The following is a 20949-nucleotide window of genomic DNA, read 5'->3' as shown; positions in this document are numbered from 1 at the left end:
CTTACAATGTGTATGATAATCAAGGTGGGCCATTTCCATCATACACATTGTAAGGAGAGTGGTCACTTTAGATAAGCTATTACCAGCAGGAGAGTGGGTTTGTGTGTGTGTGTGTGGGGGGGGGGGGGGGGGGGTGAGAGAACCTGGATTTGTGCTGGAAATGGACCAACTTGATTATCATACACATTGTAAGGAGAGTGATCACTTTAGATAAGCTATTACCAGCAGGAGAGTGGGGTGGGGGGAGGTATTTTTTCATGCTTTGTGTGTATAAAAAGATCTTCTACCCTTTCCACAGTATGCATCCGATGAAGTGAGCTGTAGCTCACGAAAGCTTATGCTCAAATAAATTGGTTAGTCTCTAAGGTGCCACAAGTACTCCTTTTCTTTTTGCGAATACAGACTAACACGGCTGTTACTCTAAAAGTTCTAAGACTCCATTCCTGTTCTATCCCCGGCAAAAGCAGCATACAGACAGACACAGACCCTTTGTTTCTCTCCCTCGTCCCAGCTTTTGAAAGTATCTTGCTCCTCATTGGTCATTTTGGTCAGGTGCCAGCGAGGTTACCTTTAGCTTCTTAACCCTTTACAGGTGAGAGGATTTTTCCTCTGGCCAGGAGGGATTTTAAAGGGGTTTACCCTTCCCTTTATATTTATGACAGGGGCAATGCCTTATAAGATGTCCTGGCTGATCTAACGCCTGATCTTTGCCTCCCCCAGGAAACGGAGGCCCCTAACCAGTTTCCCAGTGAGATTCCTCACAATGAGAAGCTGCTCTCGCTCAAGTATGAGGTAGGCACCCCGGGTGATGTCTATTTAATTGGGATTAGAAGATTCTGGTTCATACTTATTTGAAAACTGGTGATGCTCAAGCCAGCGAGCGAGTGGCGTTGAGTATGGGAGGAGGCAGTGGAGTTGAGGGGTTATAACCTGGTGCGTGGAAAACCTCAGCACCGAGGCTGTTCTGGTGCTGCAGGGCAGGAAAGTCCCTGTGGGACAGCAGGACACCTGTCTCCAGAGTAATCTGTGGGGTTCCAGACAGCAGGGGGAGGTTTAAGCGGAGAAGAGTGCTGGGACTGGGGGCATGAGCAAGTGGGGGTGAAGTAGGTTTCATTGGGAAGGGGCAGAGCAGAGCTGAAGCTCACACTCCTGCAGGAAGGAGATCCCCTGCTGTGGTACCCAGTGAAAGCATTTCCCTCTCCCTGAATCTAGAGCCTGGACTACGACAACTGTGAAAACCAGCTGTTCTTGGAGGAGGAGAGGCGGATCAACCACACGGTGAGTCTAGCTGTGCCCACAGCACCGGCCTGCCAGCCTGAGCCCTGACGAGACTCCAGCCACCCCTGTGGAAACCGGTCAAATGTCACTGCGGGCCAAGGGTCAGAGATGTGGCTTCTCAGCACCATAACCCATTGCTTCTGGGAACAGCTAGCCCCAGGCCCCCAGAGGAGAGACTCTCCTCACTTAGTTTATGAGCCCACTCTTCTACGTTTGGGGCCACTTCCAGCTGAACCAGTGAGTGACCATGGCCTAATTAATGCCAGTTTGCTTGGGGGAGACCTGGCGTGGGACCCTCTGTCAGCAAGGGGGATTTTTAGGAAGGAAGCTGATCCAAAGGCCTTAACACCCAAAATGATGACATTAAATTCTGCAGTCACTGCGTGGGGACACTACCATTGCTGTCCCAGAAGGCGACTCCCCCTAAGAAAAATGAAAGCAGGAAGGCCAGGTAGTGTAGCTAAATGCTTCAAGAGATCCAGACCAGGTCTCCTCCCAGACAAGACCTTGAAACCAACAGGAAGGAGCATGCACCATGGCTGGTGATGTGTGAGGAGGCCTCAGGGCATTGGAAGAGCAAATAGCCAAACGGGGAAGAACAACAAGAAAGTCTTTAAGTGCTTCAGCAAGGAAACCTGCCAGGTCTGCTGGACCCCCGGGGAATAACAGGAGCAAGGATAAGGGCACTGCAGAAAGGCAAAACCACTTCTTGCATCAGCCTCCACCACAGAGGATGTTAAGGAGATAAGTGTCAAACTAGGATGTGCTGTGGTACTGACTGATAAGTAGGGCACAGTTCTGCTGAGCAGCTGCTGCCCGCGCTCCTAGGGAAGGCACTCCCTCGATCCCGTTCCAGTTCTAAGATGACCAGATGGTTGAAACCGTAATGATGCTGTTCCATGAGTCAGTGATACGTCCTTAGAAACACCCTGTGCAGGAACGCTGTTCTAAGCCTGTAAGCGAAGGGGCTGGAGGGTCACCTCTTTAGCTCAAACACCCAAGACACGCTTGGGAGAGAAAAAGTCTTTGTTAATACCAGTTTAGCGAACACAGACTGTTTTCAACTGTCTGAATGAAAATCCTTTCCCCTTCAGTGAATCATGTTTAATCCTACCAGCTGTCACCAGCCTGACAGGAAAAAGAGTAGATCAGACCAGAGCGTGTAATGTTCAAAAGAATAAATAAAACTCTTCCAGACTGTAATTGTCCAGTGTCAGAAGAGGGCAAGTATCTGATCAGCTTTTCTCTGGGAGGGGAGCTGCCCTGCCCTGAGTACTTAGTGATTTAGTTCTGCACAATGGGAACAGCATTGACGAGAAAGTCACGTTTCTTGGGGAAGGGCTGTGTCTGTTAAGGTGCATGACACCATCCTTCACCCTATGGGTGCATTTGGATAGCTAGAGCGTGCTGTGCTCAGGATCAGCCAAGGCCCTGGGGTGGAGGAGTCTCACCTCTGTCTCTCACAGGCGTTCCGAACAGTGGAGATCAAGCGCTGGGTCATCTGTGCCATGATCGGGATTCTCACCGGCCTCGTCGCCTGCTTCATCGACATCGTGGTGGAGAAGCTGGCGGGGCTGAAGTTCAGAGTGGTGAAAGACAGTATCCTTCAGCTGTGCTGCAGCTGGGCAGCAAGTGACATGGGGGCAAGTGTGGACAGGGTATTGCAGTGATCTCTGGGCGATGGAACAAGAGGCCGTCAGCACAGTAGCGAGCAGAGTAAATTACCCACCGGGGAACTCCTAAAGGACATGGCCGTGTGGGGTCAGGTGCATGTGTGTTGGCACTGAGTGAACTAACCCTGCAAGAACTCTGTCTGTCCATGGAGGAAGTTGAATCTTTGGTTAGATCTGTGAATGTCCTGGGCCAAGAGTAGTGGGTGCACTTGTGATCCGTGTCAGGAGGGGAGGTTTGTATCACAGTGGCCGTACCATAAGGAGCCCAGTATGCTCCGAGTCTTGTCTCATTAGGGCCCGAGAAGCGAGGTTTCCCATAGCAGACAGACCTGCCGAGGGGCTGCCAACCCTGATGGGCTTCTGTCAGAAGCAGAGATGTTCCTGACGGAATAATGTGATTGATTCCTGGCTGCTACCTGGAGAATAAGCATGGGTCAAATCTGTTACTCCCTCGGAGCAGATAGTCCAGCCTATCATGGGTACCTTTCCGATGTTCTGCACAATTGATTCCTAACATGTTTGCTGCGTACTATAGCAATTCACTGTCAGAGAGCAGATCTGCTCCGTAAAACGGCAGCCCCTCACTCTGCAGACCAGCCCTGTGTGCTCAGCACTGGAGCTGCCATGCTATTGACTGAAATACGTGTCAGCTTAGAGCTGGCAGACATCCAAAAACCAGAACTATTTCAATTTAAAAACTGCCAGCATTCTTCACCCCACGGTCTTCTGTCCCTGGTCAGGGGAGCGGGGAGAACTGCTGCCTAACTGACCTCACGCATCTTCAACGAAGTAGTGTAATATTCAGTTAACTAGCCATGGCCTGCCACAGGGTTTAGGTATCAGGCTGTGAGCGCTTCCAGGCAGGGACTGCCTCTTTTCTATCCTTATGGCACCCAGCGCTGTGGGCTGCCCCATCTCAGTTGGGCCCTCCAGGAGTTATTGTAGCAGCTACTTGGAGAAGCAAGCAGATCCACTCTGGGATTCTTCAGGATGAACACTGCTGTATAATGTGCCCCTACAGACCTGCACGCAGAGATCTAAACCCTTTGAGAAGGCAAGAACCCAGCTTGATTCTCAGCTCTCTTGGGAGCAGGCCCTGGCAGTTAGGGAAAACCTTCTTTTTCAGCTAGAACAAACTGGCTGGGGGGTCGTTGAGAGCATAAACAAGGGGTCCCACCATGGCCTTGTTAGTGACTCTGCATAGTTACGCTGCACTTCAGCTCTTGTCCCAGGCCCACACCGGTGCATCGTGGTTTCTTGCTTTGGCCTTAAAGTGAAGGGCTAAAATCAGGCTGAATCAGAGATATCCCAGTCCCTTTTGGTGCAACACCCTGTAATGCCAGAGCTCAAGCGTCTGGCTCCCTACGCCGCTCAGCTGGGGAGAAGATGCCCGGCAGAGGGGAGAGCTCAGGAATTAGCACTAGTGAAAATACAGCAGGAACACACCAGCCAAGTCACCTCCTTTCTGTATTAAAAGCACCTTCACCAGGCTTGGTGCAGTGTGAAAATCCTTTCACTCTTTGATGCCTGGAGCCTGCACTTTCCCCCGTGATGTGTTCAAATGAAACGTGCGTTAGCGTGATCACAACTGCCTGAATCACCGGGTGCTAAGAATTTACCGCTGTATTGCATTACGCTTCTCAGGGAAGCTGTTTAAACACTTCCTTGAAAGATGTGCTGCTTTGTGTGTGTGTGTGTGTTTGGCTTGCAGTGTGCGGCTGTCTCCCATGAGATGGTGCAGTGGTAATGGGGGGAGGAGGCGGGTTCTTCAACCAGTGATATTTGAGTTTCTTGACTGACCCTCCCAGATATTGACAAGTTCACTGAGAAGGGAGGGCTGTCCTTCTCCCTGTTACTTTGGGCCATTCTGAACTCAAGCGTGGTGATGGTTGGATCCATTATTGTTGCTTTCATAGAAGTAAGAGTTAAGAGCCAGCTGCAGGCCGGTTGGTTTGCTCACTTCCCCCTGCATCGGTTCTGCAGTGAAATATGCGGCAGACTCAACAGCCAGTTAAACATTCTAGTAAAAACCCCCTACTTGAGGGAGTGGAAAGTCGCTTAGTTTCTTTGCCTGCATTTCCCTGTCTGTTCTCTGCTCCCCCCGCTGGAGCAGGTGGCTTCACAAAACATCTGGGCCTTAAAAACTCTTTACTGCAGGTAGTGCTCAAATCTCTGGGTAGTTGAGTGGGATTACGTATCTTCTGGTAAAGCAGACACAGAGCTGCCATGGGCATGAGATGAGATTGATGAGATTACGCTGAAGGAGGATTATACTGGCTGGAGGAGAGGAGAGGAGAGGACTTTTCCTTTTCCTAAGAGGGGAAGAAAATGCAAATATTATAAAGCTCAGGGTTGTTTTGTTATTTATAACCATAATTCCTCTGTGGATTAGCACAGGGACTGAGTTGTTTTACTACTGCCATGCAAGGATTTCTCCTTAAGGGTCTCTACCTTCGGCCAGTAGTCTTAAATGAGGCACTGTCTCTTTCCGGTTTGATCCTTTATTTGTTACATGCTCACAACCCTAGGTAACAGCATCCAGCACGGCAGGTAGAAGGAGCCCAGCAAATAGTCACAGCCAAAGGAGGCGAGGTGTTAAGGAGGGAGCTTTTCGGGATGCTGATAGTAACGGTTTGCTCGGCTGGGGAGATGGTGCAGCTTCTTCGACATGAGTTGACTGCGCCCGTTTACACTAGGTCTGGTCTTGGCCAGTCTCTACATTTCCTGCATGTCCAAGTGTTTAAGGATGAAAAGCTCGTAGGCAGAACAATGCGCTTCTGAGACAAGCGCACAGCAGCCCCCTTAAACTGCTGCCCATCCGGAGGGGGGCTGTAATCAGGGGGAGTTATTGTGAGATGAAGGGAACAAATCACAGTAACAAGGCAAATGAGCAGCATCTCCGGTGGGGAATCAGGGTAACAGAACCTTAAAGCACAGTGGAGTCCGACTTGGCCAGTGTGCTAGACCTGTTCTGCATTGAGGAAGTTGAAGATAAACGTCCTGCCCTGTCTAAAGTGGGGGGTGGGGCCTTTAGCCATGAGGCAGAATGGGTGCAGAAACAGAGGGTCTCACAGCACTCATAGGCCCCCCGAAAGAGGCAGCCAGCTTTGCTCTTTGTCACGCCCTCCCCTTTTGGAGCAGGTCCGGAGTAGCCTGGACTATACATGGTGCTGTGGCCTTTACTCCGTGCTGACGGGTGCTGGCCCGTGCTCTTGGGGCAGTCCGGCTGCTGGCTGAGCGTTAGTTCCCAAGTAGTATTGAACAGCAGCTTGATCTAGCAGGATCTCTCGCTCTTTCAGCTAGGCCGTCGCTCTCCCGTTGAAGTGCCCGGCTCTTTCTATAGGAAGCCAGGCAAATATAAACCCTTCGGTGGCCCTGCTCCCATTCAGCCCGTCCACCAGAGGATCTGTTGAGCTGGCCGCAGTGGCTTCAGTAGAGTCCTCTCCTTGGAGTTGTTTTCTGGAGAACATCTCCTGTGGCACGGCCTGTTCCCTAGTCGCTTCTGAAGAGGGAACCACCTCGACTCGTACAAATCGATTCAGTCCATCCTGCTTTAGTACTCCTGGCAGGTCTGACTAGTCCCAGCCAATCGGGTTTTGCTTGAGGACAGCTAAGAAGTTACTTGTAAAAGCACAATAGAGGCAGTGCCAGAGGAATAATCTCTCCCTGAGATTCAGGTAACTAATCGCAAGTCCCACTCCAGGGAAGGAGCTGCTGGCTAGCCAGGGTCTTGCCTCTGGAACATGCCTGGCCAGCTGTAGGGGTTGGGGTGGGCGGGGTATGATCCCTACAAGAAGCAAGGCTCAGGCTGCCCCTCAATAGCTGTCATGTTTTCCCCTTACAGGGGGGTGGAGGTGCTGAAATGGTCAGGGAGTGGCCTCTGGCCCTTGTTGCCATCTGGGATGATGGAAGCCACTGTACAAGGGCTGATGCTAACAAACTCTCCCTGTGCTTCTAGCCTGTAGCCGCTGGCAGCGGGATTCCTCAGATTAAATGCTACCTCAATGGCGTGAAGGTTCCTCATGTCGTCCGCCTCAAGGTAAGACACTGGGTTTTGGTGCGAGTGCACTTGGCAGTCCCATGCGCCATCGTCCCTCCCCCACACCAGCGTGGTAAGGCAGACCAGGAGGCTGGCAGCTTGCAGGAGCTAGGACTTCCTCCTCTGGCATTCACCAGCCCGGTCTGCCTCCACGCCATGCCAGTGCCCCCGTGCGCTGCCAGCTCCCCGTGCTCGTCTGGGACATGCGCTCCTGTCCCAGCTCTGCGAGGATGTCCTGTGGCCTCCCATCTGCAGCTGATAGTGGCATCTTCTGGGGGAGAGGAAACTGGCCCCGAGTCACCAACTCATGACCCCAGCAGTCGCCATCCTGCCCAGCTTTGTGACTCCTCTTGGGCAAGTCCCTTCACCTCCCTGGGGCTCCGTCTAATAAACACACCAGTGCAGATCCCTTTGGGGCTGGCTGGGGCGAAGTGCTAGGTAACTGCAGTATCACAGCTGGTACTGATTGTACCGGGGGGCTGCGTGTGCATGCTTGCCTCTTGTAGCCTCCTGTGCTCTCAGCCTAGCTCAGGCTGCTGCTCTCCCACCCGCTCCCTTCCAGTGGCAGTCAGTCCTTGCATGCACCCCTTGGCAATGGGAAATGTTGTCTAAGGGCATTTTTACGGTCTGCCGGCCCTACAGAGCAAGGTGGGGGCTCAGTGCTGGCTGTGAGATCTCTCACGCGGCAGAGCTTTGCAAGTAAAACGGCACCCCCGTGTTTGGATCTGACGGCTCAGCAGGGCTCCAGTAGGCTCATGGGGGAAGCTAGTGCTGCGAATACTTTCTGACCCCTGGATGCCGGGGGGGTGGGGGGCAGTTACTGGACTGCCCAATCCTCTGTGACGGCCGTGCCTCCTGCCCTGCTGTTACCCCAGAGAGCTGGTGCTCTGCGCTGGAGAAAGGCTGCTGCAGTGGAAGTTTAGACGTTACAGTCGCAGCAGTGAAAAAGCAAGCCAAAGACAAGAGCCAAAGAACGCTTTGGCATCGCTGGCTCCTGCCGCTCTAGCTGCTAGTTTGCTGGCTACCCGCCGCGCTTCTTGCCCTGTGAGTGAGATTTCCAGGGGAAAGAAGCTGTAGCTCCATCTTCCCCTTTGCTCTCTCCCAGGTACCTGGATTGCGGGGAGCAGCTGTGTCTGGTTTGGAGCTCTCTGCGTGTCTCCCACCAGCCCGCCGCTGAGCGTGACTGCCTCATGACTTGCTGTCTCTCCTGTGCTAATCAGGGACTCTCTCCTTGTTTTCCAGACCTTGCTGATCAAAGTCTGCGGGGTCATTCTGTCGGTGGTCGGAGGCCTGGCTGTCGGGAAGGTAATTTTACCCAGGAAGCTAATCGAATTCAGCCACCTTCCCAAGCGCGCTGTCTGCGTGCAGTCACCCCTCTGTGCTGCACCCTGGCCCCGGGAGCTGCTGCTGTCACACTCGCGTGTTGAGCTCGAGCGTTCCTGGTGCCTCCGTCACTGCTAGCATCCTAAACCGTTTGTTTCCCGCGGATACGTGTATCCGTTTGTCCTGGGTTAGTGACTTCTCCGCTTTCGCCTTTGCTCTGATGCCCCTCATCAGTGGGCTGCCTTGAGGTGCCTCTCAGAACAGCAGGGCTTCTCAACCTTTTCCTTTCTGAGCACCACCACCCCCGCCCCGGCGCTATAAAAACTTCATGGCGCAGCTAGGCCACAACAACTGTTTTTCCGCATATAAAAGGCAGGGCCAGTGCCAGGGGGTAGCAAGCAGGGCAATTGACCGGGGCCCCATGCCAGAGGGGGCCCCACAAAGCTAAGCTGCCGAGGCTTCAGCCCTGGATGGCGGGGCTCAGAGCCCAGAGCTTCAGCTTTCTGTCCTGGGCCCCCGTGAGTCTGATGTCAGCCCTGCTTGGTGGCCCCCCTAAAACCTGCTTGCGGCCCCCCGAGGGGCTCCAGAGCCCTGGCTGAGAACCACTGCGGTACAGCACCAGCAGTGTGCCGTGCCTTCCTGGGGGATCGGGGATCAGGGGACCATGGGTAGTGGCGACGTATCCCAGTGACATCTGCTGACCTGCCAGGACTCGGAGGAGTTGGGCAGGGGAGTCGCAGCCCCTGTGGCTGTCTGGTTCTTTCAGCCTCTATACTAGAGGCCATCTCGAGAATGAACCCTACAATGGTGTCGCTGCACCGTAAGGTGGCCTTCCAGAGAGTCCTGCTGGGACATCGCCGGGCAGAGGTGCAGCCACTGGTACAGTCTGCGGTTATGAATGGAGCTTGAGTCCCCTCTGACGCAATCCTGGGGATCCCCTGCACTGACAGAGACAGCGCTTCAGGAATTCACGCTCCGCGCTCTAGAAAGCGGGGCGGTTTGTCCAGGCCTGCTGGACGTTCTCTTTAGAGCCACTTATTAAAGCTAGGAAGCATGGGAGTAAGGTGAGGTTTCCACTTCCTGCAAAGAAACCTCCCCTGCGGGAGCCAGGGCTACTTCGGCCATAGAATCTCCGCGTGGCTGTGCTCCCTCGCAGGCTCTGAAATCGAGCTGGGGGCGTGGGCGGGATGCACAGAGTTCACGCTCTGAATGCCCGCGTCTTCATGGCAAGGCTCCACAAAGCGAAGCTGCCTTTCTCCTCTAATGTCCTCTTTCCTGCCTTCAGGAAGGGCCAATGATTCATTCTGGAGCGGTCATTGCAGCTGGGATCTCGCAAGGAAGGTCGACTTCTTTGAAGCGAGACTTTAAGGTTGGTTAGCTCGCTCCCAGAGTCTGACGGGGGGAGGGATGTGTGTGTATGTCAGCACATGCTGGGGAAGGAGCTGTGGTTACTGGCTCATGACATCTCTGGTCCAGTGGATAGAATCAATATAGCAAAGTGCTCTTCATGTTCCTAGTGCGATCTAGGGCCAGCCAACTAGCTCGACTGAATCCAGAAGAGCCTGCCCTACTGAAAAGGTGGGGTAGGGCAGTGAAATGGAGATGGGCCTGCTGCGGGCATGAGTGCTGTGGACTTCCATGCAGACAAAGCTATCTGCTTGTCATGCTTCCCAGGGCGGCAGGGGCCAAGAATCCTGCTCGAGCAGTCAGCGGGGGTGGCTTGGAAGGAGTAATACTGGCCTATCCTGAAGGGGGCTCCATCCAATCCTCTTTGCCCTAAACCATTCCAGTTGCAGTGCTCTCTGGGTACCTATCCCACAATTCCCAGCAGCAGTGCATTCTGGGGGGAGCTTGAAATGAATATATTCTCCCCCTACAGCACCCACTGCAGCTGTGCTGGGGAGAGCACCAAGGGGCGGTGGAATGTCGCTCCCCTCTGGGTCCGGCATTGCTAGTGAGGAGGGCAGGGCTGGGTGGGCGGGCGGGCAGCGAGAGGCTCCCCCACGTTGCTAAGCTTAATTCAATTGGCCGCTGATGTCACCATCTTAATTGGCCTCAGCAGACTGAACACACGGCCGATCTGTATTGGGAAGCCAAAGCTTTGATGGCAACCCCGTGATGCTGCCCTCTGGGCTAGGTGGCCTTTGTGAAGGGGCCCACTGGCTGGCACAGGGCCCCTGTGCGCTCTGTTAGCACTGCTGAGCGCTGATATGTCAGGGGGACGTTGGCTCTGCGGCTGGGGGAGGAATCCAGTTCAGGTGGACAGACGCATGCTAGCCCCGCTTGAGCTAGCGCACCAAAAATAGCCGCGTGGCCATGGCATTGCAGGCGGTGGTTTAGCCAGCTGCCCGAGTGCATCCTCAGGGGGGCGGGTGGGCAGCCCAAGCTGCACAATGTGGCTGTGGTCTCACTGCTGTTTTTAGCACACTGGCATAAGCAAAACTAGCCTGTATCACCCCGCCGGAAAGCATGCTCCCGGCAGCTCTGTGACATAACCCCCTAGGGGAGCAGGGAGCTCTGTGTGTCTGCTTTTAATGGTTCACATCCTGGCTGCGACGAGTCATGTGCTGCTAGGCCATGTAATAAACTATTCCAGGGGTTTAACACCCCTCCACTCAGCACGGGCAGGGGTACAGGGATAGCTGCGAGCAGCATTCTCTGCATGGGAGCCAAAGTCAGGCCGACGTTACAGGGGGTGCGCTCGGGCTGCTAGCAACTGCCCAGCCGGTAAAGCCGCTGTCCTCGTGTTGTTTCAGATCTTTGAGTACTTCCGCAGAGACACGGAGAAAAGGGACTTCGTCTCTGCCGGAGCAGCTGCTGGCGTCTCGGCCGCTTTTGGCGCCCCAGTTGGTAGGATGTCTTCTGGTGCTGGGTGTTCCCCTGCAGGCCAGACCCTGCCCCAGGAGGGATGCTCACCACCCCTCACCCCCTGTTAGGGGTAGCTGGCAGTGATCTAGGTCACCCAGAGACTCGTGGCTTTCCCAGCCCTCTTGTGGCGGGTGGGGCTAGTCAATCACACTTAGAGGAAGTCACCTGTGCTGGACAGAGCTTGGAGCATCAGCTTTGGGTGCTCTGCATATTTGCTCTCGGGCACTGCTTGAAACTGCTACTTTCAGAGCCGTGTTCCTATGTAGCACCGCCAGACTAGAGAACAATGGCGGCTCTGTCCATCTGTCCCTCTGCTCCTGCCCATCGAGCTTGGTGGCAAACAAAATACTGGCATGCAGGCTGCCTGCCTCTGCTGGGCTTCTGTCTGATGCCGAGGGGAGCCCTTGGAGAACAGAGAGAGGGAGCTGGGTCCTGGCATGCAGATACAGCCAGAACGCCTGGGTACTACTTGGTCCTGTTCCTGCTGAGTCCAAGAGAAACCTGGACAGCGCCAGTGAAGCGGAGAGGGTCGTGCCTGGGTGGGCAGGGCTGGGAGAGCTGTTAACCCCACCAAGGGACTGTGGAGCCCTCCCAGGAGGGGTGTCGGTATCGGTCACTACAGGAAAACTCATGCGTGTTCCCTCCTCCGACTCGAGCCTGAAATCTAGGCGTAAAGTTTCGTGTTAAGGAACGAGTTAGTCCCCCAGAGAGCCGTCCCTGCCCCCCAGCAGCCCATATCCGGGGTGAACCTGCACCCCAGCATTGCTGCTCCTCCCCGCTGAGTGACTGGGGAAGTGGCAGGGTGTAGGCCGAGCGCTCTCTCCCAGTGGTCCCCATGGCAAAGCCTTCCTGCTGCCATGGAGGCAGGCGTCAGAATGCCCAGCGTTTCCATCTCTTAGCCGAAAGCGACCGTGTGTGATGCTCCCCCAAAGCCTCCTGGCTCCAAGTGTGGTGGTGGCATGACTGAGAGCTGCTAGCATAGACGTGCATCTGCAGCTGTGACCCTCCCCAAGGCTTGGCCAGCCACTGGCCTGCTTCTGGGGCTCAGGCTGGTGGGGGTGATCCCCTTGGCAAAGTGTCATCAACCACAGCCAGGTGCATCGGTTCCTAGTGCAGGGGTGCGGTCTCCAGCCCTGTGAAGCTGTGCCCCTTGTCTCTGCACACCCAAGAGGCAGGTTCTTTCCAGCCCATGTAACTGGGAGATCAAAACTCACCCTGACAGACCCAGCCGCTCCCAGGCAGGGAGTCGGTAGCTACCCGAGCTGATCCATTACAATGGCCCCCTGATCCATTACATGGCCTTTTGTATCCCTAGGGGGAGTTCTCTTCAGCTTGGAAGAAGGTGCCTCCTTCTGGAATCAGTTCCTGACATGGCGAATCGTAAGTGTTAGCAGCCTGAGGCCGAGGATGTGCCACCGCCTTGGCTCATGCAGGGCCAAGTACGATTGGCCCCGTGGGTGCTGGGCACCGGCTTCTGAAAACTCAGCTGCCAGCTGGGGATTTGACTGGGGTTTCACTCGGGCTGGGGAGGGGCAGGATGCCTTGTCGAGCGAGGGGCCTGCACTGGGTAAAGATGCCCCTGTCAGAACGGGACTGTCAGGTGAATCTAGGCGTTGACTGGTGTAAGAGTCTGAGGCCAAGACAGAGGATGCTGACGGTTCCCCTCCCAAAGAAGCTGCCATTTAGCGCTTGGAGTCCTGCAGTGGCCTGTGCCCCAGAGGTGGCAAGAGGGAGATGGGACGTAAAGGGAACAGCGCAGAACCCTTGGAAGAGGCGCGAGGCACTTGTGTATAAGCACAGAGTGCAAGGTGCTGCATGACCCCCAAGGAAGATATGGCTTCTGCCTATGGAGCTCTTAGTGTAACAGACATGCTGATTTGGGTACCAGGCACTGGTTGGGGTGTGAACTAAATCCTGCCCCTCCCTGTTGTAAGAACACTTTGGGGAATGAGTGGGGCCGAGGTAGGCCCCTGGTGGATGGAGTGGGATTTGGAGAGGTGTGACAGCAGGCAGCCGAGGCAGCAGGTTGTCTCATGCCATGATACTCTCTTGCTTCTCTCTGCAGTTCTTTGCCTCCATGATCTCTACATTCACGCTAAACTCCATCCTGAGCTTTTACCATGGGAACCCTTGGGACCTCTCCAGCCCGGGTCTCATCAACTTTGGAAGGTTCGACAGCGAGGTAAAATTGCTGGCCTTGCTGGCGGGTTTGTGCCGTCACTGGGCAGGCACACGCCCCATACCGGGCGTTCTCTGCAGCCTTGCAAGTAGTGACAGGACCTGAGGGCAGCAGATGGGGCCATTCACTCCCTTTATGCCCGTCCCCTGAATGTTCGACAGTATGAGGCACCTCAGGTGGGGGGTGTCATGCTGGGGCGGGGGGGCTCTGCAAAGGCCAGATGCACCCAGATCAAAACTTCCTGCCGAGCAGCCTCTTGGAAGTATTTGTCCAGCTGTTGCTGGGCTCTGGTTCTGCCAGCGCGGGTTCTGTGGGGCCTGGGAGTGAGGAGCCCTGCTGCAGCCACTGCTCTGGGCAGCTGCCAGCTATAAAGGCTTTGAGCAGAGGCAGTGACTTGGCACCGAGCAAACCGCTGTGCCGAAAGGTCTCCAAACCCATTTCTCCTCGTTTACAGAAACTGGGATACACGTTCCAGGAAATTCCGATCTTCATCGTTATGGGAGTGGTTGGTAAGATCGGTCTGCTCGTTCAATTGAGTTAACACCTCTGAATAATCCCCTGTCCTGAAAAGCTGCCTTAGCCCACTTCCTCGGGAGAACGGGAAAGCCATTGAAAAGCACAAAAACAGAGGGCCCTCGGGGAACCTTTTGCTGCTCGATGCTTTCAAGGGCCACAGATAGATTCTCTGGCCAATCTTGATCTTCTGTGGTGAAGGCGAAAACCCTTAACTTTGTTCTTCCCCCTTGCCGGGTAGGGTTGGGGTGTGGCAGAGCCTGTCAGGGTGACATTGGTCCGAGGTATGGCCCCCTGAGAGGCTGGGGGAAGGAAACTGGTGTTCTAGGCAGAACTCCGTTCCCGCTATGAGTCTGTGGGCTGGGTGTTTGGAACGTGAACCGTGTGAGAATTATTTTCTGATACGTTGTTTCCGTACAGCCCTCTCCTGCTGCGCTGGGCACAGCACACATCTAGAAATCTGTCTTTCAGCTGCAGCCTTGCCTGCCTCTGCCTCAGTGCTCTGTACAATCAGGTGGCTGCTAACAGTCCACCACTGGATTTAACAAAATGACCAGAAGTGCAGGGAAATGCCAGGTCAGAGTCAGTGAGGAATTGCTACGGACTTTACTCGTAGATAACATGTCAGAAGCTACCCTTTGGATCAGACTGGACCCCAGCCAGTATGCTGATGTCACCTGCTTCTTTCACTGCCCTGGGGTCTGGGTGGTGGTTGAATTTCCAACCTTTCCACCCACTGCTCCCTGCCCAGAACAGAAGCAGGAGTACTGTGGTCTTCAGTTGGCTGGCTGCCGTAAGGCGACAAACTCTCCTAATGCCGTGTTGTGTCTGAGCATTGAAACGTGCATCGGAACAATGAAAACTACTGATCCCACAGTAACCCTGATGCAGCCACATTGCACGTCCCAGTATACACTGGAAAATGTGGCAGTTATAGTCTACGTGGGTACCTCTGACTAGCCTGATGCGCTGTTAAAATTCTCAGTCCTAATGTTGCATGAATGCGTCATGCTGATCTATGACCTACGTGTTGTAGAAATAAGATCGGGCTCGAGCGCTGATGTTTCCTTTAGTGTAGAAACAAGAAATGAAGGGGGAGGCCAGGTGTGTACCTGGATCTTTCTCGATGATGTGCGCTCGCTCTCATCCTTCTATCCCCCCTCCAAAGCAGGAGAGTTACATTTTGACTCTTTCAATGGTGAAGCCTCCGTAAACTGGAGATTTGTGCCCATAGGGAGCAATGGAAGCAGCTTGTGCAGTTTCTTCCGCGACATTCGGCTTGCTCCGCTGTGTGGCTTGACACGGAGCATTCCAGCAGGAAATTGCTGCTTTTCCCTGGAAGCTGCTGCTGTCAAAGGCTTAAAAACGTTGTGCTATTGAGAATGTGTTGCTGACGAGGGCAGAAAAGTGTCCAAAGGCAAATTGAGTTGGGGAAATCTTTGTGGTGGTTTTTTTTTTTTTTTTAAAGATGTGTTTAACTCTGCATATAGGAAAATCCTGAATGTGGCATAAAGGAATATTGGTTTCTTTCAAATCACTCAGGAGGTTTTCAGCTGCTTTCCCTCTTTCCTGCTTGCAGGTGGAGTTCTCGGCGCGATATTCAATGCCTTGAATTACTGGTTAACCATGTTTCGAATCAGGTAAGAGCCCAAGAGGTGCTAAATAAAACGAAATATTATCCCGAAATATTCCAGTATTATCCCGTGTTGTGTTCAGAGTGGGGCCGATTAACTGAACCAAAGGGCATTCCTTTTGTTCCTGAAGCCCTAGTGCTTCAGATCTGGTAAGTGACGTGTGGTGTTCGCACGTGTTCACTCACAAAACTCAAGTGCTTAGAAGTGTGGAAGTGGGAAAAAGGATAAAGGGAATCTGAACGCAGACATCTTAGTTTTCTTAGGAATAGAGCAAGAGTCAGGCTAAGTCTAACTCTAATTCCCCCTTCCTTGGCAGGTCTCTGCCAGATAAACAATTAGGGCAAGCGTTTGTCAGGCGGAGACCTGCCTAGGAAGGGGGAATCCCTGTCCGTGTGCACCCTCCCCCTTGCAATTGCTCCAGAATAAATGGTCTCTGACTTGTTGCAAACAACCTAAGAGTGAAGACTGCGTTTTTCTTCCACAGAAGCCAGGAAGTGATCGTTAAGGATGCCATCGTTTTATAGCACACTAGAATCGACAGCTATTATCACAAAGAAATCCATGTTCCATCACAACTGTAACTCTGACCCAAAGTAAATATCCATTCCATCATTTCCTAAAGCAGAGACCAGTCTGAGAAAAATCTTCTCTTACATGTGCCTATTCACAGTACACTAATCCACCTAAAATACATGTAAATTTTCCACGCTTTCCTATGGGACTGTGTATAACCACTGTTTCTTGAGACACGTTGGATTCATTAGATGCTACTGACGACCTGCAAGTATATTAACTCATGATGCAAGTCCCAGGTAACAGTACCTTTTTGAAGAAACACTTAGATTCTGAAGGCTGAGGCTGGACTGAAAGACTTTAGAACAAATACATGGGTCAGAGTTCAGCTGATGGTGACAAAAGATGGGTTTCTTTCTTCTGATGCAAATGCTTATGTTGACAATGCGATTTTCTTAACCATCCGTTTCTTTGCTGTTCAGTACTTGGGTTATGCGCTATGTAAATGCATTGGGGGAACATTTTCAAAAGCTCAGGTCCCAGTGAGCTCCTAAATCACTGTCCCCATAGTCACTTTGCTTCAAAAATCAATTAAAATGGCTAAGCTTTCTGTGTTGGAATACCTCCCTTCACCCGCTTGGGACCTGGTTTCTCATTTATCCACCAGAGCTCACCTTTCAGACAAATAACATCCCATGTCTGCTGGGAGGATATGGGGAGTGCTTTGTAGCTTTGCAGATGGAACAGACGGGAGTTGAGGGATTCAGAGCAGACGATACATTCCGTGTTCGATGGTGCTGCGAACGTGTTCGTGGAACCATAAGTCTGCAGGACCGTTAAAAGTGTAAAAGGCGATTTCCATGCAGCTCCTCTTTCGTACAGCCCCAGTAACTTTCAGACAGCCTTCCGCAGGGCGGGATAGCATCCAGGAGCAGAGCTGGGGAAGGGGATTGTTTCTGTGGACATCTTGGTGAGAGAGAGAGAAGAGAGCAACAAAAATGATCAAAGGTTTAGAAATCCTGAGCTATGAGGAAAGGTTAAAAATAGCAGGTGTGTTTAGTCTTGAGAAAAGACAACTGACAGGGGGGGCTGATAAATCTTCAGACATGTTAAGGGCTGTTATAAAGAGGATAGTGATCAATTGTTCTCTGGCCATCGAAGGTAGGACAAGAAGTAATGAGTTTAACCTGCAGCAAAGGAGATTCAGGTTAGGTGTTAAGGAAAATGTTGTAACTAACTCTCAGGATACCTAAGTACTGGGATAGGTGACCAAGGGAAGTTGTGGAATCCCTGTCACTGGAGGTTGCTAAGAACAGGTTGGGCAAACACCTGTCGGGGATGGTCTCGGCTTACTGGGTCCTTCCTCCGTGCAGGGGGCTGGACTAGATGAGCTCTCAAGGTCCCTCTGAGCTCAACATGTCTATGATTCCCCCTTCATTTGGGCCTGTGAAATCCTGCTGCTTGTCTGGTTCCCGCCCCTGGGAGGAGGCAACCTGCACCAGCCATTCCCCTGCCCCCAAGCCACCAGCAGTGGTTGCAACCAGTCTGAAGAGCCAGCTGATCTGGGGGTGCTTCTGGGAAGCAGAGAACAGCCGGGAGGTTGCTCCCTGTTCACGTGGCTTGTGTCTGACTCTGCAGGTACATCCATCGCCCATGCCTGCAGGTGATTGAGGCCATGCTGGTGGCGGCTGTGACGGCAGCTGTGGGTTTTGTGATGATCTACTGCTCTAGCGACTGCCAGCCCCTCCAAGCGGATTCTGTGACCTATCCCCTGCAGGTAGGAGACATGGCTGTGAACCCCCTATCCCCTGCACAGTGTCTGTTCCTGACTCCCCCCTAGAGCTGGATCGGGTCACAGCACAGCCAGGTGCTCAGGGATTTTCCAGGCATAATCTCTGCTGCCTTGCTTGGGAGCTGGTCTCAAAGGGGCCAGGCTAGGCCCAGGCAGGGGGGAGGTCTCTGTAGCTTTTCGATGAGCCAGGGGACTGCAAGCACTGAGGGAGGCAGGAACGTCCCCTGAGATGGGCAGTGAATGAGGCAGGGCTCCATACGTGGCAGAGGAACCCTGCCTCGTTCAGGGCCTGAGCTTCCTGGGCTCCCATTATAAACAGTCTAGCAGTGCTCGGAAGGGTCACGCAGTGCACATTGAATGAGGTGAGGCTCTGCTGGGGGGTATGGTTCACGGAGTGCATGGCCAGCAAGCGGGGCCTGGCAGGGTCTGGCCAGAGACTTTCAGTTTAAGGGACTACAATAGAGAAGCCGGCATCCAAACTGTTGCTGGAACATGCAATCTGCAAACCAAGCTCTCGGTTGGGGAATGACAAAGGTAAGGTCACCTGTGCAGCCTGAATGCTGCCCCTTGTGCATCGGCATGCCCAGAGTAGCACAAGATGGCATGTGTGTATCTAAGATTGCAGAGAGAGCTGTATACTTGAGGGAATAGTGTGTGATCAGCTGATCAGACAGGACTCTGCTGGGGGGCTGAGCTAAAGGTCTATGCGAGCTCAGTGGCCTCAGGACAGGTTTCTAATAGAATCTAGCTGGGATTTGATGATCCAGCCTAGTGCACCAGCAGAAGTGAAGGCTTTGAAAATCACGTGAGCCTTCACTGCACCACCTTGGTAAAGGGGTCACTGTTGATTTAAAAATCACCAGTCTCTGATAACATATTGCCAGCTGCTGCTAAGGAACATCTAAAACACTAGAACAACGAGGAGTCCGGTGGCACCTTAAAGATGAACAGATTTATTTGGGCATAAGCTTTTGTGGGTAAAAAACCCCACTTCTTCAGATGCATGGAGTGAAAATTACAGATGCAGGCATAAATATACTGACACATGAAGAGAAGGGAGTTTCCTTACAAGGGGAGAACCAGCGGTGACCAGGCCAATTCAGTCAGGGTGGATGTGGTCCACCCCCAGCTAAAACCTCTCCAGCACATCAGCGATCTACAACCTATCCTGGAAAACGATCCCTCACTCTCCGACGTTGGGAGACAGGCCAGTCCTCGCTTCCAGGCAGCCCCCCAACCTGAAGCAAATACTCACCAGCAGCTACACACCACACCACAGAAACACTAACCCAGGGACCAATCCCTGTAACAAACCACATTGCCTATGCTGTCCCCATATCTACTCTAGCAACATCATCAGAGGACCCAACCCCATCAGCCACACCATCGGGCTCGTTCACCTGCACATCTACTAATGTGATATATGCCATCATGCGCCAGCAGTGTCCCTCTGCCATGTACATTGGCCAAACCGGACAGTCTCTACGTAAAAGAATAAATGGACACAAATCAGACATCAGGAATGGTAACATACAAAAGCCAGTAGGAGAACACTTCAGTCTCCCTGGACAGTCAATACAGATTTAAAAGTAGCCATCCTTCAACAAAAAAACTTCAAAAACAGACTTCAAAGAGAAACTGCAGAGCTACAATTCATTTGCAAACTTAACACCATTAATTTGGGGCTTGAATAGGGACTGGGAGTGGCTGGCTCACTACAAAAGCAGTTTTCCCTCTCTTGGTATTGACACCTCCTCATCAATTATTGGGAGTGGACCACATCCACCCTGACTGAATTGGCCTTGTCAGCGCTGGTTCTCCACTTGTAAGGGAACTCCCTTCTCTTCATATGTCAGTATATTTATGCCTGCATCTGTAATTTTCACTCCATGCATCTGAAGAAGTGGGGTTTTTTACCCACAAAAGCTTATGCCCAAATAAATCTGTTAGTCTTTAAAGTGCCACCAGACTCCTCGTTGTTTTTGTGGATACAGACTAACACGGCTACCCCTCTGATACTTAAAACTACTAGTACGGCTAGAGATGGGAGAGAAATCTCGCCACTCTTTCTGCTTTCACTGCTCTCCTTTATAGCCAGTAAGTGTACCCCATTTGTGACGGTCGTTCAGCTAGTAAAGGGGAAGAGTTAAAATAGTAATGTGTCAAATTCTCAGCTAAACTAGCTAAATTTCAACTTGACCATGACCCTCTAAATTTCTGAGGTGGGTAACACTGTACAGGTGAGAGGCTAGGCCTAGCATGCTCACCGTTGCAACACGTAACTGATTTTGGAGTGTAAATATTTTCGAAAGGGATTTAGGCATTCTTAATTCCCAGGTGCCTAAATTCTTTTTGAAAATATGTGGGCTCCTAAATCAGTGAGGTGTTGCACCAATGCATGCAGCAATATCTAAATACCTTCAAAATGTTGGGCCTAAAAGTCTAACTAACTGAACGCAAATGTATCGTGCTAGCGATGCCTGTGGCCTATGGCTCCATGAAACTGCACATCTGCTAGCGGGGTGTCTTTCACCAGGTGCCCAGGACCCACTTTCACTCCTGCCTTCTCGCTCTCTGCCAGCTACGGTGTCCCCATGTGCCACACGTCCCAGTGCAGCGATCGTCGCGTGGATTCTGCCAGATCTCACAAGCCAGCCTTTGTTTTTTCTCCCCAGCTGTTCTGTGCGGATGGAGAATATAACTCGATGGCCACCACCTTCTTCAACACGCCTGAGAAGAGTGTCGTCAGCCTCTTTCACAACCCTCCAGGTCGGTTCTGGCTCGGCTGGCGGAACCGGGAGGGGGCTCGGGTTTAACGGCAGGTCCGGGGCAGCAGACCCAGAATTAGGAAGCCAATCGCTTTGCTCGGTTTGTTGTCAGATGTTCTTGTGTTAGCCCAGCCCTGCAGCCCTACCGCGCACTCTGCCCTGCTGAGTGAGCTCTGTTCAGTAATGCTCATAGGCTTCCAGGTCACAAGGGACTATCGCAATCATCTAGTCTGATCTCCTGCACATCGCAGGCCACAGAACCTCACCCAGCCACTCCTGTAATAGATCCCTAACCTCTGGCTGAGTTACTGAAGGCCTCAAATCATGGTTTAAAGAATTCCAAGTTACAGAGAATTCACCATTGACCCA

The 20949-nt window shown here is 52.7% G+C and overlaps 1 protein-coding gene across 6 annotated transcripts in view; it reads left to right on the top strand.

Moving 5' to 3' along the window:
- The window catches only part of CLCN7 (chloride voltage-gated channel 7), a 59600-nt gene that overhangs the window by 24948 nt on the left and 13703 nt on the right, over positions 1-20949 (top strand). For 5 of the 6 annotated variants that reach the window (XR_006284206.1, XM_037910371.2, XM_037910373.2 and 2 more), the window contains 14 exons: positions 721-792; positions 1213-1278; positions 2745-2877; positions 4760-4869; positions 6910-6990; positions 8233-8295; positions 9599-9682; positions 11070-11163; positions 12497-12561; positions 13247-13363; positions 13815-13869; positions 15453-15513; positions 17659-17797; positions 20488-20581. Coding sequence is in view for 5 of the 6 variants with exons in the window: in XM_037910371.2 (XP_037766299.1) it covers positions 721-792; positions 1213-1278; positions 2745-2877; positions 4760-4869; positions 6910-6990; positions 8233-8295; positions 9599-9682; positions 11070-11163; positions 12497-12561; positions 13247-13363; positions 13815-13869; positions 15453-15513; positions 17659-17797; positions 20488-20581 (1234 nt within the window). In the remaining variant the exon portion in view is untranslated. The remainder of the gene's footprint in view (positions 1-720; positions 793-1212; positions 1279-2744; positions 2878-4759; positions 4870-6909; positions 6991-8232; positions 8296-9598; positions 9683-11069; positions 11164-12496; positions 12562-13246; positions 13364-13814; positions 13870-15452; positions 15514-17658; positions 17798-20487; positions 20582-20949) is intronic. The other variant, XM_043523689.1, reaches the window with a different exon arrangement.

This window comes from Chelonia mydas, chromosome 10, assembly GCF_015237465.2.
Source record: "Chelonia mydas isolate rCheMyd1 chromosome 10, rCheMyd1.pri.v2, whole genome shotgun sequence".
Lineage (NCBI taxonomy): Eukaryota > Metazoa > Chordata > Testudines > Cheloniidae > Chelonia > Chelonia mydas.
The sequence above is the reverse complement of the archived record's forward strand: the minus strand, read 5'-3'. Positions and strand labels throughout refer to the sequence as shown.